At 50.8% G+C, this 23160-nt stretch overlaps 1 protein-coding gene across 4 annotated transcripts in view; it reads left to right on the forward strand.

The window, feature by feature from the left end:
- Nucleotides 1-23160, forward strand: part of Abr (ABR activator of RhoGEF and GTPase) — a 205111-nt gene that overhangs the window by 110441 nt on the left and 71510 nt on the right. For 3 of the 4 annotated variants that reach the window (XM_052755997.1, XM_052756000.1, XM_052755998.1), the window contains exon 3: nucleotides 21959-22057. In XM_052755997.1, the coding sequence (XP_052611957.1) occupies nucleotides 21959-22057 (99 nt within the window). Of the gene's footprint in view, nucleotides 1-14218; nucleotides 14395-21958; nucleotides 22058-23160 lie in introns of those variants that run through there. The other variant, XM_052755999.1, reaches the window with a different exon arrangement.

The raw sequence follows: 23160 nt of genomic DNA on the forward strand, positions 1-23160 counted from the left end.
CAGCTGTAAGCTGCTCTACTCCTGCCTGCCTGCCTGCCCCAGCTACCCCTGCCCTGCCCCTGCCTGCCTGGAGCTCTTTCTGCTCTTTCTATTGCATTACTGGCCCCACCTAGTGGACCTTGCAAGTATTGCCATTTGCAATAGGGTGCCTGGAAGGTGCAAACCCCCTTTCCCAGTACTTGGGATGTTTGTTTTTGTTTTTTAAAAAAGTGTGTGTGTGTGTGTGTGTGTGTGTGTGTGTGTGTGTGTGTGTGTGTGTGTGTGTTTCTGCACTTGGCTGTGCTCATTTGGCCAGGCGGTCTCCTCCCCTGCTAGGCTTCCTGTTAGGAACTTGGGAACAGAGGGGATTTTTGGACCAAATCAGACAATTGTTCTAGATATTCAGATATCTAGCCTTTGGCACAGCCTGGCAGCTGAACTTTCCACACCCAAACATGCAGCCAAGCTGTACCTGGGAGATCAAAATTTGGTTTATATGTTAGAAAAACATAACCCGAACGGGTGGTGTGTGTGTGTGTGTGTGTGTGTGTGTGTACGTACAGTTTGTATATAGAGAGATTTGATAGAAGGAACTGACTTGTGGGTATGGAGGCTAAGAAATCCTACCCTCTGCAGTGGATGCTGGGAGGTTCAGGAGAGCCAATGTGTAGTTCTAGTCCAAGTCCAACGGCCCGAGAATCAGGTGAGCCAAAGTAGAAGATTCTAGGTGAAAAACCAGTGGGCTTAAGCTCAAGGACACCCAGTGTTCAGTCTGAGTCCAAGGCTGGAAAGACCGGTGTCCCAGCGCTGGCAGCCATGCGCCTGGAGCCCCTCTGTCCTTGTGTGTTTGAGACCCGATCTCTAAGTTTCTGAGGCTATCCTGAAATTTACCTTGTAGTCCTGACTGGCCTGACACTCCTCATCCTTCTGCCTGGGCCTCCTGGGCCTGGGTCATGCATGCTGGCTGGGAGGGGCCCCTCTTTCTTGGCCTTTTTGATCTCAGTTGTCAATAGACTGGATGAGGCAAGGCCAGCTCGCCTTGGGGAGGGCATCTGCTTTGCTCAGTCGGCAGATTCAGCTGTTAATCTCATTGTGAACCATCATCCCACAGACACCCAGCATAATGTTTAGATACCCTATGACCCAGTCAAGTTGACACAGAGAGTGAACTATCAGTGTTTTGTGCCAGAAACTAGAGCCTGGAAATAATGTAAGCCTTGGACAGATGAAAATATTTCTGACTGTAGGACACTGAGCAAGGGTCGTAATACCCCGGAGCCCCGTGTCCTCAGGTCTGAATAGCATTGGCTCCTCCGAAGGGAAGCGTGAGGAATGGCTGGGCTTGCTCACAGGGAGCCTTATTGTATTGAATACATTGAGTTCCAGCTCTCAGAAGGCAAAGGCAGAAGAATTGTGGCTTCTAGGCCAGACTGGGCTACATGAGGACCCCCCCGCCCCGTCTCAAAACAAACAAACCCACAAGACTTTTGTCATTGGTTTTTAGAGAGCTGGGACCAGCAGCATTGCAAGGACTCAATCTGGTAAATACATGCTGAGAACTGACGCTGCGTTTGCATCCTCCTCCTTGAGACCTCCCTCCTTGTCTGTCCTCCCAGGTGTGATAGCCTCAGCCAAGACATGGTCTCCTCATTCCCCAGCATACCTTGCTGTGATATTTTCATCTTGGCTTGTGCCCCAGAGGTGACAAAACCCTGCCCTTCAGGCCTTTCCTAAACCTAGGCTGGGCAGGGTACCCTGGCCCAGGGCCAGGGGTGACCAGTTGCTGGAGGCTCAGTTCACTTGGGAGTGTGTTGGTCGTTTCCCTGGGGAGGTAGGGTAGTGACACCCCCACTCAACTTCCTGTCCCAGAACCACAATCTTAGAGAAAACCTCTTTCCCGTAGACCACAATTCCTGTCTCCTTTCTGGATGGTGCAGTCAGAGGAACCCCAGGACAGAGAAAAGATCTGGGTTTTGTCTGTCTCCTGCTACTTTGAAGGTGTGTCACCCAAGACATGTCACCCTCTCTGAGTTCATTTATTCATCTGTAAATGGAAGATACTGAGAATATCTTCCCATGTGTCCTGACAGCTGTCACAAGTCTGCCATGAGGTGTGGTTAAGGGCCAGAATGCCATGGAATCCGTAATGTCCATTTGGGTGCAGACCTCAGCTGGCGTGAGGAACCCGTGATAGAAGTGAAGTGAAGTGACCATCATTACTGTCTCAGTGAGGGTTTCTGTGGCTGTGAAGAGACACCGTGGCCACAGCAACTCATGGAAAGGAAAACATTTCATTGGGACCGGCTTGTAGTTAGTTTCAGGGGTTTAGTCCATTATTGGCATGCTGGGAAGCATGGCAGCATGCAGACAGACACAGTACTGGAGAGGGCCTGAGAGTTCTACATCTGGATTGGCAGGCAGCAGAGAGAGACTGCCCCGCTGGGTGTGGCTTGAGCATCTGAGACCTTAAAGCCCACCCCCAGTGGCACAATTCCTCCAACAAGGCTACACCTACTCCAACAAGGCCACACCTCCTAATAGTGCCACTCCCTGTGAGCCTCTGGGGACCATTTTCTTTCAAACCACCACAGTTACCACTGTCTTCTCTTGTATTTTCTTCCTCCCATCAGCTACTTTGAGAGACAAGTCTGAGCCTCTCACATAGGTTGCTTCATTTAAAGTCCATGATTTCTCTGTAAGATACGTGCCCAGCTTTCATTTTATAGTTGGGGAAACTGAAACTCAGGGAGTTGGCATAATTTGCCACAGGGTAGTGTATCCAGTGGGACCAGGGCTCCATTTCAACTTGGGGTCTTGTGAAACTTAAGCCTGGGTAGAGCTGCCAGGCCCCTCTCTGTCACCCTCCTGGGTAAAGCTCTTAACAGCCCAGCTGACCCCCTGCTGCTGGGGATAGATACAGTTCTTGGGACTTCCATCTGCCATTGTAGATAAGGAGCACCATTCTTGGTCACCCCTTTGTGCACTCCCTGGGTCCCCCTTGTAAACTCCCAGGCACCTCAGGGTTCCTGCTTGGTATTTGGGATTGAATTGTGTAGTTCTGGAACTGGGAGGAGGAGTGGGGATCAACTAGGCAGAATCTCCCTTCTCTCTCAGGTTGGGGCTTGGGATTTGGGTCTGAGAGGGTCATCCCTAAGTGAACAGAGGCCATGTGGAAAGATGGCGCCTTCAGAGCCTGCATTCTTCTGTGTTCCTAATCTGGGGGTGGTGGAGACTCAGCGGCCCAGCACCTATTTCTCCCCTCCTGGATCTTTTTTTGTTTTGTTTTGGTTTGGTTTTTCGAGACAAGGTTTCTCTGTGTAGCTTTGCACCTTTCCTGGATCTCGCTCTGTAGACCAGGCTGGCCTCAAATTCACAAAGATCCACCTGCCTCTGCCTCCCGAGTGCTGGGATTAAAGACGTGTGCCACCATCGCCCGGCCCCCTCCTGGATCTTGTGTCTCTGCTGCAGAGCGGACGGTAACTGTCCCCTCCTGTGCATTGGCGCTGTTCTTTGCTGTCACCACTCCCAGCTGCTGATGGAGCTCCTGCTCCATGACCTAACTTGGGGCTCTGGTGCTTTGTGTCTTGTCCAAGCTGGGAAGGAGGCAAATAAAGTACTTACCTGTGACACTGTCCACTCACTAGTGGACTCCGCTTATCCTCTCCAGGCCAGGCCTCCCTTTCACACCCCATAATAGCTTCCTTGGTGTCTTCTCTGATGGACTGCACCTGACTGGCCTGGCCACCCCTATGGCTCCCATACCTCCTGCTAGCCTGCTGGGACCACAGTTCCTGAATGTATTTCTTACCTGCCGGCGAGGCTAGTCCCAAAGTCATATTTGTTCAATAAAGGTATGATAATCTACAGGTGCTCAGGGCACTTCGGGTAGGATGGTGGGCCCAGCCAGAACAGTGCTCTGCCTGTTCTGGTGTCTGATCAAACTAATGATTCCAGCAGATGTTAAATTGCCCAAGAAACAAGCATGGTAACAGGCAGCAAGAGTGTCCTCAAGCTGGGTGTGGTAGCCTGTTTCTGTAGCTAGCACTGAGGAAGCTGAAGCAGGACGATGTTTGAGTTTGAGGCCAGCTTGGACCCATAGTGAGTTCTAGGCTTGCGTAGACTAAATAAGGAGACGGTGTCTTAAAAAGACACTGAGCTACTGGGGTCCAAGGCTCTGCCTCTCTTCTTTGTGTTCTCCCAGGGGCTCAGAAGGGTCCCAGAGAACCCAGCAGACTCTTAGTGTCTACTATACTATTTTCTGTTGTTAGTGAGTTTCTCCACTGGTAGGTGCTAGCAAGGCCAGAGCAGTTTTCTGCCCTTCCCAGAGAGGATGCCCTCATTCACCTGCCCAGGAGTCATGTGCTGGTGTGGCAGGTGGTCCACCCAGCCCTCACCCTCTGCCTGAATGGCAGGAAGAAGTAGAGGAAGACTACACATAGTACTCCATAGTACTCTCTGGACAGCTCTAGTCTTCTGCACGGCCTTGGAGGGTGGCCCTTACTCCTGTCGCATCACAGATGTGGGCCCCGGGTGCACGTTGCGACGTAATGTAGGGTATGACATGGCACTATAACCGCTGTCCTCTGCCCCTCCCCAGACATGAGCCTTTAGTACCCTTTTGCCTCTTTTGAGGCAGTCTCATCCTGAAGTACAGGCTGGCCTTGAATTTGCAGTCATCCTGCCTGGGCCTCTTGTATGCTGGGATGACAGGATTGAGCCACTGTGCTTGTCTAAATTTTATCTCGTGCCATGTGACATTGGACAGTTTAGCAAGCATCATTCCCCTCTACTGTAAATGGAGGATAAATAATCATTTATTTATCATTCCTGCTTCTGCAGGAACCAAGTAACAGTTGTGATAAGGTGAACTGCTGTGCTACACAGTGAACTGTGGGATTAGTTGAATTTGAATCCATCTGGGATGTAAATACCACTTTGTCTTGGGCTTCTGCCTCTGGAGTGCTGGGATTACAGACCTGTGCCACTTACAGACCTGATGTTTGAACAAAGTAAACATATTACTCCATTAATATGAATGAAAACTATATGTCTTGTGTTGCTTTGGAGGACAGAAAGAGTAATTACTGTGAGATATGATTTGAATTCAGTGGCCGGGTGGTGGTGGCACACCACTTTAATCCCAGCACTTGAGAGGCAGAGGAAGGCAGATCTCTGTAAGTTCAAGGCCAGCCTGGCCTACAGAGCGAGTTTCAGGACAGCCAGGACTACACAGAGAAACCCTGCCTCTAAAAGCAAACAAAAAAGATTTGAGTTCAGCTGTTAACTGTCTAGCAAGCTAGTCATGACAGAGTAAATGCCTGTAATTTTAGCATTTAGAGGGTTGAGGTAGGGGGATTGCAGTTCCAGGTTGGTCTGGGCTTCTTAGTAAGACCCTGTCTTGGGGGTGGGGTGGGGTAAGGAAGGTAAGAAAATAGCTATCTAGCATTTGGACAAGTAATGAGCTTCCTGTTCTTGGAAGGATCCCAGCAGAGGCTAATGACTGAGGCAGAGAAGAGATTCCTCCCTTGGTAGTTATCTTTTGGAGTGCCTTTTGCTCTAGGATAACACTTCATTGACTAAGTTCTATAGGAACTATTGTCCTAATCTGAACCCTCTTTTTATCTGATTCTCGGGAGACCCAGGGCTGTGTATATGCTAAGCAGGTGCTCTATCACCAAGCCACATCCCAAGCCCCCAGATTCCGCCTATATGAAGGTCATCCATGCAACATCTGTAAGAAATGCACAATATCCACAAGCCGGGTGGTGGTAATGCACGCCTTTAATCCTAGCACATGGGAAGCAGAGGCAGAGGCAGGTGGATCTCTATGAGTTTGAGGCCAGCCTGGTCTACAGAGCAAGTCCCAGGATAGCCAAGGCTACACAGAGAAACCCTGTCTTGAAAAGCAAAAACAAAAAACAAAAAAAAAGAAAAAGAAAAAGAAATGTACAATATCCCCAAAAGAAAGTCATGTGACCTTAGGTGGGATCTTAGGGATGGAGTCATGGAGGAGGTAGAGATAAGGGAGCTGTACAACCACTGAGTGTGGAAAAGTCCCTAGAGGGTTGAGAAACAGAATGGTCTGGTGTGGGTGAGTTATTGGGTTCCTAGGAAGAGGTTGGAGGTGAGTCTCTGGTGGGCCTTCCCTCCCCCAACTCCCACCCCATGTTCCTTCCCATATACCTGCCAAAGGAAGAAGAGGAGAAGAACTGGTGTTTACTAAGTGCTTAGCACAGTTCAAATGCTGCCCTGTGTGCATCAGGCCTCCTGGCAGCCCTAGAGATGGCACAGTAACGATCCCCATCTTATGGAGTCAGACACACCACCTCTGCACAGCAAGGCTATTCCCATTTTATAGATGAGGAAACCAAGGCACATTTAAATGCTTTGCCCTGTGTTACAGAACTGGCAAGAGGCAAAAACTAGAATTCAAATCCAGAATCCAATGGAGTTTATTCTCTCCCTCCCTCCCTCCTTCCCTCCCTCCCTCCCTCCCTCCCTCCCTCCTCCTCCCTCCTCCTCCCTCCTCTCTCCCTCCCTCTGTCTCTGTCTCTGTGTGTGTGTGTGTGAGTGTGTGTGTGTATTGCCTCCATGCATGTGGTCAGAGGACAGCCTTGGGTGTTAGTCTTTGCCTTCTGTCTTGTTGGAAAGCAAATCTCTTTTACTGTTTTCTGTTGTGTATAACAAGCTTGGTCTGTAAGCTTCTGGAGACTTCCATCTTAGCCTCACGTTCCCTGTAACAGGAACATGCTGGGATTACAGATAATTGCACTATCAGGTGATCAGGTTATGTAGCAAGCACTTATTCCACTGAGACATCTCCTGAGTCCTGAGTGCTTATTAAACACTTTATTTATTTAGTATTTGTGTATGTGTGTGCTTTCATGAAGGTATGTGCACCACAAGTGTGCAGGAGCCCATAGAGGCCAAAAGAGGGTGTTGGATTCCCTGGAGTTGGGGTTACAGACAGTTGTGAGCCACCATGGGAGTGCTGGGAACTGAACCCAGGTCCTCTAGAAGAGCAGTAAGCTCTCTTAACCATTGAACCTTCTCTCTAGCCCCTGATTTTGTTCATTTGTTTTACCATATAAGCAGCATTGGCTTATACCCAATAGCTTTATGCTATTGAATTCTCTATGAGTTTTGTTTGGAGACAGTATCATACTGTAGCCCAGGTTAGCCTTGAACCTATGGCAGTTCTTCTGTCTCTGTCTTCCTGGAACTTGACAACCATGAGCCACCATGCCAGACTCATAGCGGTCTTTTGAGTGTTGTCTGCTGTGATGGAAAGGGAAGGCAGAGAAAGGAGCAAGGGTGTGAGGGGTGAGAGTCTGGTTCTTTCTGTGGCTCTAGTGACTCCACCTGCCTTGGCACTGCTCCAGGGGCCTGCCAAGCTCCCCAGCCTGGTGGTGGGGCTTGAGCTTCTGCCAGGAGAGTTGGATGAAGATCTTCAGGCCAAGGAAACTGCATCTGGCGAAGGCTTGGAGGTGGGAATGTGCCTAGCCCTTTTTTTGAGTTATTGTGCCAGTATGACGGGTTGAGTCATCAGTGAGGAGCCAGTGGGTCAGCTGCCCTTGTTTGGTCTGACTTAGTGGTTTCCTGTTGAGCACAGAGTGAGCAGTGTTTGAGAATGAGTGATGTGATGTCAGATGAGCAGTGTTTGAGAATGAGTGATGTGATGTCAGAGGAGGGGTGCACAGGAGAGTGGTCATGCGTCTTGCCTGGAATCCTTCCACACCTTCCCTGTGGCTATAATGGTGAAATCCAAAGCCCTCCACCCTGTCAGATTTGATCACTTGATTCTTTGCTGGCCTTTGAAGCTTTACTACCAACCTCCCACTTGGAATTTAACTCCACAAGACTACCCTGACTCTCTCCGTCTCCATCAGTGTGGCCTGCCCATTCATTGTTAGTTTACTTTATTGTGTTCTGAGGCTTGGTGGTAAGGACTTGTGTGTGAAGGAAGCATTCTACTACTGAGCTTGTTTCTTTGAGACAGAGTCTCCCTGTGTAGCCCAGTTTGGTTTTGAACTTGTAACCCTCTTGTCTTAGACTCCTAAGTGCTAGAATTTCACGTGTGTATTGCCATCCTCAGCTAGGGCTGGGTTTTCATGTCACCTCCTCCAGGGAGTCTCCCACGGCTTCTCATTTATTAGATGCGTCTGTTTGCACCCTCCCAATTCATTCTAAATTCCCGCCATAGCACTGTGTGTGTGTGGGAGGGGGAGCAGTTATACAGCCTTGAGAATGCTAAGTACTCACTCTGTGACTGAGCGACACCCCAGCCCCCACATTTCTTTTTATAACTTCATTTTCTCTGATTACATACTCAAAATTCTCAGTGATCAGAAATACATCATCTAGTACATGAACACTCACATCCTACAGAGAACTATTGAGAGTTTATTTAATTCTCCTTGTTTTTTCCCATATGTAGACTATATATTGAAATAAGATCACACTATTGGTAGGTAGCTTGTTATTTTACTTGGTGAAGACTTACATGCCTGGAATTGAGATCTACTGCATTCCTTTTGTGGTATTTCATTCTATGGATATACCAGAATTCATTTAACCAGCTCCCCTCTCCCTCTCGGCTTTCTTTTTTTTAAGGAGGGATTCAGAGGGGGCGGGGCAATGCTGGGGATTGAACCCAGGGCCTTGCACAATTGGTCAAATTCTCTGCCACTGAGTTACAGTTCTAGTCCTAATCAAGCCACTTTTTGTGTGTTGCTTTGAGATTGGTGTGTGTGTGTGTGTGTGTGTGTGTGTGTGTGTGTGTGTCTGACCACTGTATAGCTCAGGCAGGCCTGGGACTTGAAATCTTCCTGCCCTGGCCTGAGTGCCAGAATTACTAGTGTACCATCATGCAGATTCCACTTCACGCTGTCAGACGTCTGGCCTCTTAACAGTCTTTGCTGCTTTCTCACTCCACTGAACACTTTCACACACACACACCTGTGTGCCCCTTTAACAGTGTTCTTTTCAGACAATTCCCTAGGGTGGAATTGCTGAGTCAGAGGGTGTGAACATTTAAAATCACAATAGCCATTTCCACGTTACCCTTTCTGGAGTTGTACCTCAACAACATAACTAAAATGTGCCCCTCCCCAGTCAGTCCTGCCTTTCCTTTGGCACAGCCTTGGGAGTCAGTCACATGACCAATCTGCTCCTGAGACTGTCAGCTCCACAAAGGGCAGTGTTCCCCATTTGCCACTACATTCTGAATGTGAGCACAATGCCTGGTATACAGTAGGCAGTTAATAAGTGCTTGCTGATTGAGTTGGTAAGGGAGTGAGGATGGAGATTTGAATGTGAAGAAATCCCTCCCTGTGTGTTTGTGTGTGTGTGTGTGTGTGTGTGTGTGTGTGTGTGTGTGTGTGTGTGTGTGTGAGAGAGAGAGAGAGAGAGAGAGAGAGAGACAGACAGACAGACAGACAGACAGACAACCCACTGCAGGCTTTGAGATGTGGACCTAGCAGGTGTCAACAGTCTTGACTGATACCTATTGCCATAGGAAGTTCCCGGTCCTTGTGTCAGAAGTCTCCATTGGTACCGTACTGCAGTAGGAAGTTCACAATCCTTGTGTCAGAAGTCTCCATTGGTACCGTACTGCAGTAGGAAGTTCACAATCCTTGTGTCAGAAGTCTCCATTGGTACCGTACTGCAGTAGGAAGTTCACAATCCTTGTGTCAGAAGTCTCCATTGGTACCGTACTGCAGTAGGAAGTTCCCAGTCCTTGTGTCAGAAGTCTCCATTGGTACCGTACTGCAGTAGGAAGTTCACAATCCTTGTGTCAGAAGTCTCCATTGGTACCGTACTGCAGTAGGAAGTTCCCAGCCCTTGTCCTCCATGCTCCTGTTTCAGCTGCCCTCTGTGTACTTATGTCCTGCTTCTTTTCTCTCCTGTCCCCTAACTGCTTCCTGAAGGTCCTCAAGAAGCCGTCCCTAGGGCTGGGGAGTGAAATAGCTTATACAAGACCCTGGGTTTGAGCCTCAGCGCCAAAAGGAAAGCAAGGAAGAAGCCCTTCCTTTCGGGCCTTCCTCCCTGTTTCCAGGCGCTGCTCAGAAGCCCACCAGGTTCCCTTCTCAAAGCCTGCAGTCTTCAGCTCCCCACACATGGCCTTGTCTGCCTCCGCCCTCTCACCCCATTCCTGACGTAGTCAGCAGACACTCTCCAGTGAAGTCTTTCCTTGGCATGGATACCTTTGTTCACACCATCCTACCTTTCACACGTCCCTCACCTCGGGGGTTTGAGAGTATACCAGTGGTGAGGGTTTGGTCACACATGCCAGGCCTCCTTGGGGTGTGATGCACATGTGCCAGTGAGCAGATAGATGGACAAAGGAGATGGAGAGTCCCAGCGCAGTGTTTTCTAAGGGCTGTGTAGGGGTGAGGTGTTGCAGAGCCTAGCTGGGCTGTGGTTTGGAAGAGGGAAAGACAGAAGAAGCAGAGAGTCTGGTAAAAAGGGATGTGTGGGGCCGTGGGCACAGAGCCACAGGGTGACAGCCCAGCCCGCTGATGGAAGTGGCGAGGCCAGAAGGGAAGCTGGGGTGGGGAAGAGGAGGGGCTTATTGGTGTGGATTTGAGGAGCTGAGGGGGGTTGCTGCTCTGACTTCAGGTGAGGAGATGCAGCTGCCTGTGCAGGTCTCAGGTCTAGAGGTGACGGTGCAGGAGAGGGGGATGGGCTCAGCTCTCCAGAGGCTGGGAGCGTAGGGCTGTGGGATGGGGCCTTGAACCATGACTTCATGGGTACAGGAGGCGGGAGGAAAGATCGACCTAAACCCACTGTGTGGCCCCAAAGGCCTGAGCACTTCGAGAAAATCAGAGGACAAGGATCATACTGGCTCTTTCTCTGGAGAGAAGGGTCTGGAACCAGGCTGAGCAGTCAAAGTAGAGAGGAAACCTAGGTCTGGGGCCTTCTTGCACATTTGGGAGGGAATGGGAAGGAGCACCCTGGGGATTTGTGAGTCATTTCCCCTCCAGAGGGAGGACAGAGGGCCTGTGAGTGGAGCCTCTGTGTCCACTGAAGGGGACATTCTTGTTACTCACTGGAATTTCCAACCAGTTAGAGTGGGTGGGGTAGTCTTGGATGTTTGGGGAGCAGTTCTGTGGGGTTCAAGGGTTTAGGGAGGAAATGGGTATTGAGTCTACTATGAGTAGGAGTGTGGGGAAGTTAAGGTACCCTAAAATTAGACTGCTTCAGGGTACCTCAAGTTTTCTTGGGTTGGCAGTAGGGACATAGAAAGACCCTATTGTGCTGCCTGCCGGTCTGACCCACTTGGACACTGCATGCTGTGCATGTAGAGCCCACAGGGTAGAAGACAGAAGAACCTGTAGCATAGGGCACTGAGCTGGCACACTTGTGCCCTAGGGAATGCCAAGCCTGGCTGTTCCCAAACCATGGGAACGGCCTCACCCGCCCAAACCAAATGAGGAATTGTGGCTCGGGAGGGCCCTTCAGATGTGTCTTGGCTATTTATATCTCAGCCAGAGCAAAACCGGACTGAGAGAGAAAGTAATGGATGACGGGTAGGAGATGTCTTTGCAGGACCCTGGTGGGACAGACCCGGACTGGCCCAGGCGCCAGAGATCCCATCACACCTCTCTCAGTCTGTTTCAGTTTGGGTGACGGGATGGCGCCTGCATCTGGTGAGGGCAGGTTTTCTGCTATTGACCGAATGGCAAGAGCCTCCCCCAGACTTCAGAGTTCCAGAAAATTTGTTAAGGAGTGGGATGAGAAACCACTCGTTCCCTTTCATCCCCACTGGCCTTCTACATGCTGCTTCTCAGCTAAGGTGCTCAGCGGAGTAGAGAGGAATTGACATGGTGGGCCCCAGCTGAGACAGTTTTTGCCTTCCTTTGGAAATGGCCTCAACTGTTTGACTCTGCCCTGTGGCTGCATGGTTGCCACTTGTGTTGTGTATGAAAGGCCATCATCAAAGGCACATGAGGTTTTGACGGACAGATTCAGACACGGCACCACCTGGTTGGTGGCACCTATTCCACAGATTGACAAAGATAAAGTGGTGGGTTGGTATATGAAGCTGGATTTTATTCCGGGCTGCCGGATATTCTAAGAGGCGATGGGACAGAAGGACACTTAAGAGGAAACTCCTCCCATATAACCACAGCTAACAACCAGTTGCAAGAATAAAGGCATCCTTAAGCCTAGCTCAGAGCAGAGATGAGGTTTACAATGTGCTGTGCTTTTTTAAAAATGTAAATTACTTGCTTTCATTTTTAAAGTCAGGAGATTTTATATAAGCATTCATGTATTCCCTTATGTGTGGTGCCACAGGATGAGACAGAGGCAGGCAGATCTCTGAGTTCCAAGCCAGCCTGATCTTCATAGCTGGTTCCAGGATGGCCAGGGCCACACAAAAAGACTTCCTCTCAAAAACAACTGTAGGGAGCTGGAGAGGTGGCTCAGTGGTTACAAGCACTTGCTATTCTTGTAGAAGACCTGGGTTCAGTTCCTCCACCTACATGGTGGTTCACAACCATCTGTCACTACTGTTCCAGGGGATCTGAACTGGATCTGAGGTCTTCTGACCACTGCAAGCATGAGACATACAATTGGTACACACATACTCACACACATACACACACACACACACACACACACACACACACACACACACACACACGCAGGCAGGCAAAACAATCATACATGCACAGTAAAATTAAAACAAAACAAAACAAAAAACCAAGTCTAGCTTGGCTACATACAGAGATCCTGTCTCAAAACAAAACTAAAACCATAAAGAATACAGACTTGGCAAACTTAAGCCTTTGTTACCTGCCTTTGGGGAACATTAATTAGCTGGAGCCGCTGTGGTGGTTTCTTCAGCTGCTTTCTGCCCTCTGTGGCCCGGTGCTTGCCTTACCTGAACTTTGAATGAGTGCTAGAGATGTGCCACAGTTGCCTTGGATGTTGAGTTGTGAAAGAGTTCCTGCAGCTGGCCCTAGACTCCTCCCCCGTGGGTGGGTGTGTCTCTTGGGGTCAGGGTAAGGGGGCTGGCTGGGTTGTGAGCCTCAACCCTCTGCATGAATTTGGTTTCTGGAATATGGAGGACACTGAGGGAAGCACTCTGGTAGCGAGGAGGGTGGATAATGCCACCTGTCCTCGAGTGTGTGCCCTGCCTGGCCTTGTGGGGCTGGCTCTCCCCTTGTGTGGAACGGAAATACTCCAAGGAAGTGGCATTGCCAGCAGCACCTGACCATGATGTGGCTCTCGGGTGGTCCATGGCGCCCAGTGAGTGACACGTGCTTAGGACCCTGTCTGGCACTGTGCTCGGGTTGAGCATGAAGCAGGCCAGTCCCGTGCTGTACAAATACAAAGCCTTGTTCACTCTACCGTGGTGCAATGGCAACCGCGGTTTTCTCACCGGCAGTGGGCCTCCCCGCCGCGAAGGTGCTGTGGAGGCCGAGGTGCGAAGGGGGCTCTGGCTGGTGACGGTCCCACGGGGACGTAGACGGGGTGGATGAAGGGTGGCTTCTGGGGGAAGCCGCTCTCCTGTGCGCCCCCCACCCCCCCTGCCCGAGGGCTCCGGCGAGAAGTTGTAAATAAAGCTTGTCTCTGGGAAGCAGACCTCCCCCCGCGCCCGCCCGCCCGGCCTGCCTGCGGCCTCCTCCCTCCCTCCTCCTCTGCTCCAGAAGCCTCCGCCAGCCGCTCGCCCGCCCGGTGACCACAGAGGGAACGAGCAGCTCCACCTCGCAAGTCAAGACGTGCGCTTCCTGTGCGTTTGGAGCAGTCGGGCCTCCGGGTCCAGAAAGGGCGGGCTCTGTGGGGCCGGCGGCGCAGCGGCGGGGCGCCTGGACGAGCCCCGGCAGCGGGCCTGGGGCGAGCGGAGCGGCGCCCGAAGAAGGAAGGGACCGCGGAGGACACCGGCTGCCGCCCCTGCCCTGCGTTCATCCCGCGAGCGGCTGCCCGGAGGCCCCGCTTCCCCTTTCGCAGGGTGGGGACACGCGGGAGGCGGGCCCGGCGCGCAGGACGGCTGGAAAGCGGCAGCAGGAAAAGGTTCATAATGGAGCCTTTCATCGCGAGCCGGTGGCCAGGTGCCAGGACCGACTCGGCGGAGGCCAACATGCTGGTGTAGGCCTGCCCTACGCTCTTCCCCGCCCGCCCGCCCGCCCGTCCCCTGCCTGCCTCCCTGCTGGGGCGCGCGGCGGCTGCTGCTGCTGCTGCTGCCGCTGCCGCCGCCGCCGCCGCCGCCGCCGCCGCCGCCGCCGCTGCGTGGACCCTGCTTCCTGTTTGCCCTCTGCGGCTCTGGCTGCCATGGAAGAGGAAGAGGAGGCAATAGGCTTTTTGGACAAGGTTCTGGAGGATGAAGATGTGTTTCTCCTGGAGGAGTGTGAACTGGGAACCCCGACCAGCCCCGGCTCAGGGTCCCCCTTCTTGGTGGCCGTGAAGGTGGGAATGTGACACGCCCTGGATGCTTGTGGGGAGGGGGCAGGGCTGGCAGCTCTTGACTGATGCTGAAGCCGTGTTTGGAGAGAAATGGCTGATGTGTGCACAAGCCTCATGGCTGAGTGGAAGAGTCTTAACTCAGCGTGAGATGGGCTGGTACGTTCCTGCCGGAGGATTGAGGGCTGTGCCCTCTCAGCAGCTGCTCCTGAGGGAGAGGTGGAGCGCCTGCTTGCCCAACTGTACCAGTTGTCCTCAGGGGCAGTGACTGCTGGCTTTCCCCTCAGTCAGCTGTGTTAGGGGATCTTTTTGGCAGTGACATGAGTCACCTGGTGGCCTGTCACTGATGTGAGTCTATTGCCCCCAGAGGAGCTGGCTGACTTGAAACTGGTGGGCAATAATTCATTGTTTCCGTGGCAACCAGAGTATAAGGGCATTTGTGAAGTGTGGCCATGGGAGCTGCCCCTTTTCCAAGGAGGAGACTGGCAGCGACTTGATGCGTCTTGACTGATGCAAGTGGTCATTTAGAAAGATCAAGAGTTGGGGGTCACTTGGACTTGCTTGAAGGGAAATAATTGAATCAGCTAGGGAGAGGGGGTGGGAACAGCTGTCAGGTGGGTAAGCATTTTCCCCAGGGTGGGCATAGGCAGGATTGGCCCACCTCCTCTAGGGTTGTAAACCTGCAGCAGAGCTCCTAGAGAGTCAGATCAGGAGGGAAGAGGCTGTGCCAATACTTTGCCTTCTTCTCTGTCCTTCCTTTCCCCAGGGGTACAGTTCTCCCCGGGGAATGCCAGCTCTGGAATTGATCTTTCTCTCACCTACACCTACCTTTAAGAACTCTAGCCACAGCCTGTCGGTCCTCTCTTCTGTGCCCAGAGGGAGGGCCTGTGGGGACTGTAGTAGGGGGTATGCACACTGCAAAGCCAGCTGCCTAACCACATGGGCCCCGGAGGGTGTGGTGTCCAATGCATTGCCAGGACTAGGTGTCTGAGAGTCCCTGAGTCTTCCCTTACCATGAGCTGATCGCAGCTCTGCCCACACTCCGGTGTGGCTCCAAGAAGGAGCTCATGGAGATTAAAAATAGACTGCAGACCCAGGTTAGGTAGGTGGCAGATACGCAGGGTTGGGGTGGAGCAGTGACTGCAGGCTTGGGTGGGAGCTGCAATGGGATCCTGGCACCGCATCTCTGCTTGGTAATCTGGTGCTAGTCTAGAGTACCGGAGTAAGTCATGGTCCTCGTTGGACCCACAAGACCTCTGTACTTTGGTTTTGGCCAGCCTTCCCACCAGTCTCTTTATGATCCAAGGAGCATGCTGGAGTTGAGCAGTCATGGGATGGCCGGTTGATAAGGTTCCTAATGCACAGGTATCAGTACCGCTCATGCTCCCTCCTAGGCACTACCTTTCTCTGGGTTGTGGTATATAGCTTCATCCTGCTCACTGCTGACCACTGCGTGGTACCGGGTATATGCCTGAGACCAGTGAGAATTTTTGGAATGACTGAGAGTTGTCTGGACACACAAAAGCTATGCCAGATTCCTGGCCTTATTTCATCTCAAAGGTGTTCTTGGTGGGTGGCACTTGGTTGTCAGAGGGGTCCTGGACACATAGCAGGCCTGACATTATCCTTCCTCCCAGGTCCCATGATGATAGAGCCCTCCTCTCCCTTCCCCTCCCCTCCCCCCGCTTCTCGTCCCTGCTTCGTTGTTTCTGGAGTTAACTTCAGCCTGGGAGCTTCTTGCTCATCTGTAATACCTCTCCAACACCTGTTTCCTCCATCAAGCTTGGCCTTGGATAGACCGAGGCTGCAGAGAAGTGGAAATCGAGCCCGTCAGCTCCTTCCACAAGTGCTGTCAGGTTGTGTTCCAGCCTAAGCGCTCAGCCTGGCTCCGTGGAGGCGACAAGGGACCAAGGCAGGGTCCTTTCTCACAGAGTCAAGGATCAAGTTCAAGGGGGACAGGCAAGTGAAGTCAGAAAGCGTTCAAGCCGAGAGAAGCGTTCTGATCAGAGAATACCAGCATCCAGGTGTGAGGGTAACTTCAGGAGACGGAGGCAGGAGGAGCACCATGTTCAAGGCCAGCCTGAACTACGTAGTGAGTTCCAAGTCAGTGTGGGTTATGAGTAGACTGTTTCAGAAACAACAAAAAGGCCCCCAGATTCAGAGGAGGAGAGAGAGCACTTCTGATTGAGTCAGGGCTGGACCAGGGACCTGCTCGCACATGCAGGTGTGCAGGGGACCAAGGGCCTTGCTAGATGGTGCTCTCAGCGTCCTGGCTGCAGATGGTCTTGGCTCACTCCTCCGTGGCAGCTGGTAGGACTCCAAGGCAATTTGCTCTTTGCTATTACTTTGCTTCAGGAGTACTTACCTTAAACAGTAGTTGTGTTGCTGTGCACTTGCCCAAACGCCAGCCCTATAAATCAATCCTGCTTTCGCTGTAATCTCCGAGGTGCTCCATCTTCCTAAGGGGTAGGTGCGTAGCTGGCTGGCCATCTTCTCCAGAGCCCTAGCTGGAGCTGGCTGTGTCTCACACACAGCCCAGCTTCCTTCGAGGAGTTAACGATCTGTAAACTCCTAATGCAGATACTGATAGCAACATCACATCCCATCTGCAAAACGGTGCATACTTTTCCAAAAAGATGTTCACACGGTTCTATTTAAAGGTAGAGAGAGCTGACGGGTGGGGCCTGGTGGAAGCTGCTATTTCAAGGAACTCATTTGTCAGGAATAAAAAGCCCCTTTGTATTCCATATTAACTCTTCAGGTGGTATTCTGTGCTTAAAGAGAATGGGTTGTCTGAAATGCCTGTATTCCTGTTCAGCCACTCGGGTCTCTCCTACTCTCTCAGGCTCCAGCAGTCTCCAACTCCCCCTTGGTGTTTCCTGAAGTATGAGCCACATAGAGGTGGTGACTTGAAGGACGATTATAGGTGACACCTTGATATACACATCTTCAAGTTAAATACATGGTTTAATGTAGATGAAGAAGAAATAGGACTCATACATCATTCCTATGATTTGATATAAGGCTTAGGATAAGACTGTCTTTTTTAAAAAAATCAGTACTTAGTAGGGCATGGTAGAGCATGTCTTTAATCCCAGCACTTGGGAGGCAGAGGCAGGAGAATCTCTGTGAATTCAAGAGTCAGCCTGGTCTAACTGGTGAGAACTTGTCTCAAAAAAAAAAAAAAAAAAAAAAAAAAAGGAAAGAGAGAGAATCAGCACTGGCTGTGTTTAGTGGTACATACCTATAATCCCAGTGCTTGGAGGCTGAGGCCGAGGAGGACAAATTTAAGGCCATATATTAGGACTCTGTCTCAAAAAGAAAAAAAAAAAAAAAGTTGTAAAGAATGGTATTAAGTAACACGCCAGTGTGGCCAGGCTGTAGTGGTGGGTCATGAGCAACTGAGGTTCTTACACATGTATGGAGTATGGGATCTGCCCAAAGCTTTAGATAGCAGCAAGGTAGATCATGAAGATCTACCACCAAGAGAAGGAGCCCTTGGGGAGAGGAGAGACTCCATGTACTGCACTCTCTTAGGTAGGACAGGGGCCAGCTGTGCTGAGTGTTCCTTGCAAACTGGTATAGCCCATGGGCTAACCTGTGCTGTCTGCAGAGTCCAAGGCCCTTGCTGCTCAGCTTATGGCTTTAAAGCAGAGCGAGAGCGGGCCCCGCCTGCTCAGCCGCCACTGTTGCCTCGGAAAAGATAAAGGGCCCTGGAAAGATTGTTTCTTGACTTGGCCGAGAACCAAACCTTAGGAGGCTTTATTTAGCCCCTAAACACTGCGGAAGCCCAGGCCAGAGCTGGCCACAGCTTATCAATAGATACTACCGTAGTGACCTGGGAGCCTCGAGATGACAGACTACCATAGTGACCTGGGAGCCTCGAGATGACAGACTTTCAGCCTAGCAGGCTGTGTAAATTGCTGGGGATAAAGGAGTTCACTAGGGCTGCAGATTGTCAGCCCTGATTGGAGAGAAAGAGATGACAGCTTTCCTGTGTTGGGGAAAGGCTAGCTGTGTGGCAGAGCATTTGCCCAGGGTGTTCAGTGCACATGGGCGTCTCTGGAAAACATGCCAAGAACAACCATCTCTGCAGTTGTGTTACCAGAGTCTGGCCTGTAGTAGTGAAGGAACAAATGAATGCTGAGCCCCGGTGTTTTATGAGACAAGCAGGTCCCCTACAAGGACGGAAGAAACAGTTGTGAATTCACCGTTGTTATTTACTTACTTATTTTTAAGTGTATCTGGTACGTTGCAAGAGGGCAGAAACTTGACAGTAACTCAAGAAGCAGGTACAACTATTTCCAGATTGTTCCAAAGCAGAAAGAAACACATAGGATCTCCAGAGAGCGACCCGTTGTCCAAAGATGGAAGTAGTTTCTTTAGGGCTAACTAAGCAACAGGTACTATTAGTAAGAATTACAGAGCTTAATTTCACATCACTAAACTCTCAGGTGCCTACACCCCATCCTAGCTTGAATTTTAGGGGTGTAACCCAGAGTGGGGACTCTTGGGGCGGTGACTGATTATTACCTTTTAAGAGCCAGTCTTCCAGAGAGCTCTTCTCAAAACCAGTCTCAGGGATAGGATTATGAGGTGAGGGTCGTGTTAAAATAGACTGTTAAAAGGCCGAGGGGTCTTGCTCCACATCGAGAGAAGGCTTCTTCCGAGCAGGGCCTGCAGATCGCCTGATCTCCAGAGCCTAAGGAGCACTAAGGAGCTCACCTCTCTATGAGGTGTTTACCAGATGCTCAGGTAAATGCCTGGGTGTCGGGGGACAAGGGAGGAAGGAGGTGCAGAAGGGGAGCAGTGGTCTGCAGCGTGGAGGGTAAGTGCAGGTCAGGTTTGGGAAGAGCTGGGAGGCCACTGCGGACCCCGGCTTGAGGGCTGGAGCCCTGCTGCAAACTCTGATCTGTACTCCAGGCTGTGTTGGAGGCTGGGCTGTCTCCAAGCAACTGGCCATTCGCACCCTCTGTGCCTCAGGGCCCTCATGGTTACACCTACCAGATTGTGAGATGCCCATGAAGAGCGTTTAGCACGGGTCCTGGTAGCTGGGAAGCCGTCAATAAGTAACTCTGCCCTTCCTTCATGTGGGGTTTGTCCTGAGTTCCTACTGCTGCCGAAACAAATTGCCACAAACGTACGGCTAGGAACAAACCTGATCTAGAGTCTTGCATAGCTTCTGGAAGCTTCCAAGGACTAAACCCATTTCACCTTTCCCCTACACTCCCTGGCTACAGGTCCCATTCTCTAGCCTAAAAGCCAGCAATTCAGCCTTTACCCCCCTACCTCATTGTCACATTTTGCTGCTCTCTTACTTCCCTCTTATAGGGGACCCTGTGACTGCTAAAGGCCCACTTAGGTAATCCAGGAATCTTCTTGTATTTAATCACACCCACCAAGTCCCCGAGTCATCAAAGTTGCACAGTCATAGGTTTGAGGGAGCCACCGTGGACATCTGTGGAGTCATCGTTCTCTCTACGGGTGAGAGCGTGAGAGAACATTTTAGAGTTGGGGGCCCAGCAGCCTCAGACCATTGAACCACTTAGGAAAAGGTGTGAAGAACACTCTTTCGGAAGGACTTCAGGGACACTGGGGTGGGTTTTCTCTGTGGCTTGAGAGGTTTCCGGTGGCTTGATACACTCTTCTGGCTCACTCTAAGGGTGTGCGGTTGATGCCCAGAAGGGAGCTGTTTGAGACAATAGGTATATAAGTACAAGCTTGGAAAGGGTGCAGGAGAGGGAGGAAATCATCCCAAGGGTGAGTTAGTGTTGGAGGACCTGGGGTGGGTCCCCACTCTGCCTCTTTACAGTCTCATTTGTTTCTATTGTACAATGGGGAAATACAGAGCCCACTTCAGTGTGGGTGCCTGAGGGCCGTAAGGCAAGTAAGGAGAGGAGTTAAAAGGCTTTCTTAGTAAAGGTCAGGTGTGACACTGGATTGAGGCTTGCCTTGGGGAAGAAGAGTGTAATACAGTTGTTGCAAAGGCCTGAGGGCGATCACCCACTAGCCAGGCAGGTAACCTCAAGGCTGTGCAGGTTTTAGGTCCTGAGGCTGGGGGGGAGAAGTAAGACTTCAGCTGTGCTGTTAGGAAGAGGTGTCACTTAGCCAAGGGAAGAGTGCATCAGGCCCTGTAAGCAGGGAGAGGCCAGCTTCAGGGGCTGAGCATTACTCGCTTGTTGGGAAGGCAGACATGGCTGGGCTTTGGCCCTGGAAGAGCTTCGGAGATAGGGAAGACCCTGAGGCCGCTGCAGGTAGTTAAGTAAGATCTGCTGCAGCCCAGGTCACAGTTGATGTCCTCTCTATTTGTTTGTTTGTTTATTTCATTGTCTTTCTCTCCGACTCGATTATAAACCAGGCGATAGCAGGCACAGGGTTCTGCTTCTTTCCTCTTGTAGCCATAGGGGCTGCCATGCATTCAGTAACTATTTGTTGAGTGAACAGATAAGTGAACGTATCTCTCCTAATTGAATTTTGTAGTATTTCTGTCAAGGCTTTGACCAGAAGGTGTTCTTGGGAGATGGACCTTACTGCAGTGGGCTGGAGAGAGGTCAGTTAGGAGAACTTAGGTGGGAGGAACCAATCCTGGAGATAGCCAAGGACGCTTCCAAACATGGCAGAGGGGAGGGAGAAATACTGAAGAGCAGCCAGGAATAAAGCTTGAGGGCCCTCCTTGGTGACAATTCCATGCTTTTCACTGAAGGTAGATAAATTTTAACACTTCCTCTGTACCAACCACTGTGCTGGTTGGTGGCATCTGGGCTGAACAAGGCATGATCCACCACCACAGGGGAACAGGAATTCAAGAGGAAGGGAAATCTAGCATGGGTCTGTGCCTTACATCATAAGGAATGGCTGAGGTGAGCGTGGGCGGCCCACAGCTGACACCTGTTACAGTGCTGAGCCCCTAGGACAGGAAGACCTCAGCACAAGTGGCCACAAGGCCAGGGCTCCCATACCCATTTCCGTCCCATTCTCTAACCCCATCTGAGTTTATATATCACTTCCTGGGGGGGTGGGGGGGCGCTGTCTGTCCTTTGCCATTTCATCGTCGGTAACCAGGCTCGGCCTTAGTCATGAGAGAGTATCTTTATCCCCTCTTAACTCTTCAGCCCAGACGTGAAGCAGGCCCTTGGTGACCCTAGTCACCATTAGAAGGTTCACCAGGTAGAAAATGGTTGAGAGCAGAAGAGCTGAGAAGGATGGGGGGGAAACAACACAAGATGGTAGCGGGAATGTGGGTGACCGCTTTTTATTTGACATGCTAGGATTTTCCAAAATTTCTATAAGACAGTACCTGGCAGAGCACGGAGGCTCATGACGGCAACCTCGGCACTTGAGATGTTGAGGCAGGAGCATTGCTGTGGGTTCCAGACCAGCCTGGACTACAGAATGGGATTCTCTGTGAAAACAAACAGCAGTAATAATGTTAAATCCAAAAAAAATGTTAATCATCTGGCTTTTTATCACCTTTGAACACGTTGGTTAAAAGAAGGGGAAAAATGCAAAGAAGCATGGAGCTTTGGCCCCTTTCTCATGAGCTGTTGGCTTTTGGCTTGCTTTCTTGCAGGTGGAGGCAGGGAAGGGCCTGGAGATGAGGAAGCTAGTTCTCTCAGGCTTTCTGGCCAGTGAAGAAATCTACATTAACCAGCTGGAAGCCCTGTTGCTGGTGAGTACCTGAAGGAGGGTGTTGCCAATGTGGTGCTCAAAACCTGCTCTGGGCGTTGGAGAGGAAGGGGACCCATACAGGAGAGACAACAGCTGTCGTGTTCACAGCTGGGCATCTGAGAACGGGGTCAGTCACTGCCGCCACTCCATGACCCCACTCTGAGAGGCAGGAAAAGACACCCAGGTGTGGGAGGACTAGCACTCTATTCAGTGATGATGACTGTGACGTTGTATTATGAATGATACAAGTGCTATGCGCCGCTGGGCACCTTGTTACCTCCCCAACACTGTGCTCTGGGTAGTGTCTACCAATCAGTCAAGCTGAGACCTCTTCATCACCCTGGGTCCAAGTCCTTCCTCTTCCCCAGGAAAAAGAGACCATTAGCACCACCCTGAAGGCTCTCTGTCAGGAAATGTGAGATGGAAGATGTCTGTTTTTAAAAGTGCTGTAATGCAGAAGCGTTAGACCAGCCTGAGCTCTCGGTAACGATGAAGGTGGTGTTGTGTGAATCAGATCGGGTGGTGACTATTAAAACATTCTCCAGAGATAAAAGCACCACACAGATGCGTTTGCCTTTGAGGAAAGTGCTTATTAGATGTGTCTGGGTATTATGCAGAGTGATTGTGTAGTGTGAATTCTTTTCTCTGGGTGTTGTGCAGTCAGAGCGCATAAAATACTGTTTTAAAAAAAAAACTGAGGCAGGAGGATCATCATGAGTTTGAAGCCAGTGTGGGTGGGCTACATATTGAATTTCAGGCCAGTCCAAAAACCTTGTCTCAAAAAGCTAAAAAGACAAAGCAAACAAATAAAAAGTGCTAGAGAATCAGAGATAAACGTAGATCCGTAGAGGATGGTCCTCGTAAGTAATATAACGTTTATATACTTGCTGTGATATGAGGTGTCTTTCAGTGTCTTGACATTTATTACCCAAGGGATGGCTATTGAAATGTAAAGCTACTTTGCAGGGCACTGTGCTGAGCCTGTTTCAGAGTCTCCCTGGGAGTTTATTGGTAAGCCCAGTGATGATTCCCAAATGGGAGACAATGGCAGGTAGGAGTGTGGTCTGAATCGAGCCAGGACTAGGACACAGCCTTACCCTGCTG

This window comes from Peromyscus californicus, unplaced genomic scaffold (assembly GCF_007827085.1).
Source record: "Peromyscus californicus insignis strain IS unplaced genomic scaffold, ASM782708v3 Scaffold_3__1_contigs__length_106647218, whole genome shotgun sequence".
Lineage (NCBI taxonomy): Eukaryota > Metazoa > Chordata > Mammalia > Rodentia > Cricetidae > Peromyscus > Peromyscus californicus.